This window comes from Limulus polyphemus, unplaced genomic scaffold, assembly GCF_000517525.1.
Source record: "Limulus polyphemus unplaced genomic scaffold, Limulus_polyphemus-2.1.2 Scaffold1063, whole genome shotgun sequence".
NCBI lineage: Eukaryota > Metazoa > Arthropoda > Merostomata > Xiphosura > Limulidae > Limulus > Limulus polyphemus.
In genome coordinates this window covers 222,864-227,117 of record NW_013666673.1, presented here as the reverse complement: position 1 = coordinate 227,117, position 4,254 = coordinate 222,864, and the positions used below count along the sequence as shown (strand labels likewise).

Here is a 4,254-nt window from a genome sequence, read left to right as displayed (position 1 = left end):
ATTCAATTCAGGACTTTGACTAGGCCACTCCAGGACATTCACTTTCTTCTTTTGAAACCACTCAAGTGTGGCTTTGGCCATGTGATTTAGGTCATTGTCCTGCTGAAATTTGAATTTTTGACCCAATTTTAGATTCTTGGCTGACTCAAGCAAGTGTTTCTCTAGGTTTCACCTGTACTTTGCATCATCCATCTTCACCTCAGTCCTGACAAGTTGCTGATGAGAAGCATCCTCATAACCTAATGCTACCACCACCATGCTTGACAGTTGGGATCGTATTGACAGGACGATGTGCAGTGTTGGGCTTACACCAGATGTAACACTTCGAAGTTAGACCAAAAAAGCTCAATTTTTGTCTCGTCTGACTATGAAACCTTCTGTCACATTTCTGCAGTATCATCTACATGCTTTATTGCAAACTCCATACAATGTTTAAGATGATTCTTTTTCAGTAATGGCTTCATTCTTGCCTCTCACCCATACAGACCAGCTTTACGTAGTGACTGGGATATCGTTGTTGTATGAACACTGACTCCCATCTCAGACATGGAACTTTGCAAATCTTTCAAAGTCACTGTTGGCATCACAGTGGCATCCCTAATCAGTTTCCTGCTTGCTTGGCTGCTTAGTTTGGAAGGGCAGCCTGATATGGGTACTGACTGGATGCTATGAAGCACATTCCACTTCTTAATGATGGACTTCACCGTACTCAAAGGGATAATCATCAATATTTAAATTTTCTTGTGACCTTCTCCTGATCTGTGCTTTGCTACCACTTTATCCCTGACTTGTTGGGAAAGCTCCTTGGTCTTCAAGGTTTGTATGTCTTTTCACTATGTGAGTTGTGGCTTGAACAGATGCATTTACTTTGCACAGTTTCATTATCTGGTAGATGTAATTGTCAGTAGTATTGTTAGCTGCTTGACCCCTGATAGCTCTTAACAGTTTTTTCTTAGCTAAATATGTTAGTTAGAGAGACAGTTAAATTGTATTTAGGTTTTAATTTTATATCTTAGTTAATTATATATTCTTTGTTTTAAAATGCATAATTGAAAGATTTAAACATTTTCAAAAAAATACAAATTATACTTTGCTTCAATTCTCAAAGCTTAAGATCTTGTGCCAGGATAAGATAATTTTGCTGAAGGTTTGTGCATCTCTGCTGGAGATACTGTAATTATGTCCTGAGGGTACTGTTGACTTGTGTCAAGATGAATAATAAAAGATAAAGGACAAGAAAGGAAAATAAAACATTAAAAATTAACTATATGTGAAGACCTGAAATTACAAATATAACTAAAAGATCTTTTAAGATATTCTATCAAAAATTAAAAGGTATGTACATGTTTTCTATTTTTTAATTTTAAACCTTTCATTGCACTTATGTTGATGATAATATGAACAGTTAGTGATATGGTAGAGAAAATGAAAAATGAAATATAAACATCTACCTTCAAAATTTTGGATAATTATTTAGAAGGTTCTAGAGGTTATGCAAATACAACTGTAAAATTAAGAAAAGTATTTTTATACTTAAAATGAAAATCACCTTGCACATGAACTATTAATAGTTTGAGTGCAATTAACTACAGTAGATAAATAACATATTGTTAGTATGAATACCGAATTAAAATAATGCCATTCTTTGTGTACAAGATACTTATAATCTTTAACAAAATCTTACCAGTTCTTGTGAGGATATATTAGAAATCTCAGAGTAACAGTATGTTTTCTTGCACTCATATAATTCCCCAGATGGTGTCATTATTTTACACTATCCCACTGAGAAAGAGTTAATCAACTTGTTCATGTTTCACTTGGGAAAGTAAACCCTGTAAAATATAAAAGAAGAAGCCAACATGTCCGAGAGCCACATACTTAAGTGAATATTTAATATACAATATGATTTATTTTACATCTTTTAAACCTGTAATGTTTTGCATATTCTGCTGGAATTCTTTTCATGATGTCCTTTTAATTATCAGCATACCTTATACCAATTCTGGTCTATTTGTAAAAGGTGGATAATAACATAGGTTTGATTAGTTTTCAGCCAAAGAGACATAAATGTTATCAGATGCTGTCACCATCTGATGGGTAAATTGGGATTTTTGGCTGAATGCTAGGAGTATCTGCTTGGATTTAAGGAGTTTATAAGTAAAAAAATAAAATAAACCAATGTAGCACAGAATAAATTATGAATATATAATTGGTATTGAAAACTCGCAGCTTTCATAGTATGAAACAAAATTTTCACATTTTCTGATGGTCATCTTAAACTCCAGATTTCAGGGTTTTGTTATTTTGTTTAGTTGTGTATAAGTGAAGTTTTGAAAATTCAAATGTTTGAATGTAAAAAGTTATAGTTAACTTTTATATCAAACTGCTTAAATTTCAAACCTCAAAAATGGTAGACAGTTTCAACTCTAGTACAGATACAATTTATAAAATATTCCTGATTTTTAAGTTTTTCCAACATGCAGTTATCAGAAAGAATATGAAATAAGTTAATTTTTAATATTTTATCATAATTATGAGAATCTTTTATTTGTATGACTACTGAATTCAAGTAATGTACATGACAATCACATAAAAACAGCTTGTGAAAATATACTTTACAAAGCGAGAATTAATAACAGTACTTTTAGTTGATTTAGCTATAAAATTTAAAATGTAGTTTTGTATAAAAGTAGATAAATTACAGTATAAAGTTGTATTGAAAACATAAAGAGACTCGTATTTATGAGTTCCATTAAGACTAAAAGTCTCAAATTGAGATTTTTTTATAAAAAAGAAAATTTGTTTTTATGTATGTGACAGTAACTAATGAAAATAACTTTTTAAAAAGCTTTTCAGATGTTGAATTCTAATTTTAAAACAATTTGGTTTATCAACCATATGAAGCAACACACCCTCTTATTCTTCTGAGGTTCATTCGATCAGAGTTAATAAATAAGTTTTGTAATTAAAGTTGTATTTGATTATAGATGAATTACCATTTTTATTATTCATATGCAATTTTTTGCTTTAAATGTTTTAGAAAACGACACCAGCAGTTTCGATCTGGTCCAGTTAATCATGAAGAAGAAACTAGTAATCTACAGAGGATATCTATGGTTTCAACAAGGTCTACACGTCGTAAGTACAGACAGTGTGCTGAGTCAGATAACACCTATATAAGATTCCTATTTTTACTATCAGTAAGTTCTATAAAATTGCATTACTTATGATAGGCCAAAATCCAATATTATTTGTTTGAACTGCATATGTTATTTCTAGTGTATTTGGGCAGTTAGTCATAAAATTAAAATACCTCCATCTCCCAACATGCAAAATCATAGGTGAGGGAGGAAAAAACAACAATATATAGACGTGTGTATGTGCTTGAACATTAAGATGATTTTCTGTGTAAGAAATATAAAGTTTCAAAATTAGATTAACCTTTCTGCTGTTCTATAGTTTGAATCGTTTTAAAATGTTGCAAAAACTTAGAAAATTGGACATTTAAGAAAAACTGCAGCATAAAGTATAAATCTGAAAACAAAGTAGTGCCATTATAACATACCAGTTTGGATGGGTGGGTTCAAAATATGCATGTTATGACTTTTTAGTTACATTAAAAATTTAGTTAAGCTACTTTATTATCATCATATATCAATAAACTTGTAATTGAAAATTGTAAATAAATTAAATTTCAGTATTATATAGATCTAATTTCTTAATTCAAAACAAAGTATTAAAAAAATACTACAATACCAGGGCAGGAAATTCACAGCAGCCTTAGTACCAATTACCACCATATTTTTCAAAATGGCCATGGTACCTTCAGGAAACCACTAAAATCCATGGCCATGATGGCCACCCTTTGGTATCTCTTTGGCCGTCATGCTCTCATGAGCTGAATTTATATTGCCTACCACAGTAAAGGGAAAACCATTGGGGATCACAAACACTGGACCTACAACCTACAGAAACTACCTTTTTCTTAATAATATATCACATAAAATGCACAAATTGATGCTCAAACATCAAACCTGCAGAGCTGACACAAAGACCCACAGCAACAGCAGTACATGATGATCAAAGTCAGCTCGTACATTGGCTTTTCAGAGTGAAGTGCATGACTGCAAATACTCCTTACATTAACATCCTGAAAAAAATGAACGAGTTAAGATGGAGAATACTGTAAAACTTTTTTCTGCGATGGTCAAGTGCCAGAAATTGAAACTTTTCTTTTTTTATCAATAAATATGT

The 4,254-nt window shown here is 31.5% G+C and overlaps 1 protein-coding gene across 7 annotated transcripts in view; it reads left to right on the top strand.

Annotated features, from left to right (window-relative positions):
- Positions 1-4,254, top strand: part of LOC106461945 — a 101,144-nt gene that overhangs the window by 28,032 nt on the left and 68,858 nt on the right. For 6 of the 7 annotated variants that reach the window (XR_002611115.1, XR_002611112.1, XR_002611113.1 and 3 more), the window contains exon 5: positions 3,041-3,138. Coding sequence is in view for 3 of the 7 variants with exons in the window: in XM_022389048.1 (XP_022244756.1) it covers positions 3,041-3,138 (98 nt within the window). In the remaining 4 variants the exon portion in view is untranslated. Of the gene's footprint in view, positions 1-3,040; positions 3,201-4,254 lie in introns of all 7 variants that reach the window. The other variant, XM_022389049.1, reaches the window with a different exon arrangement.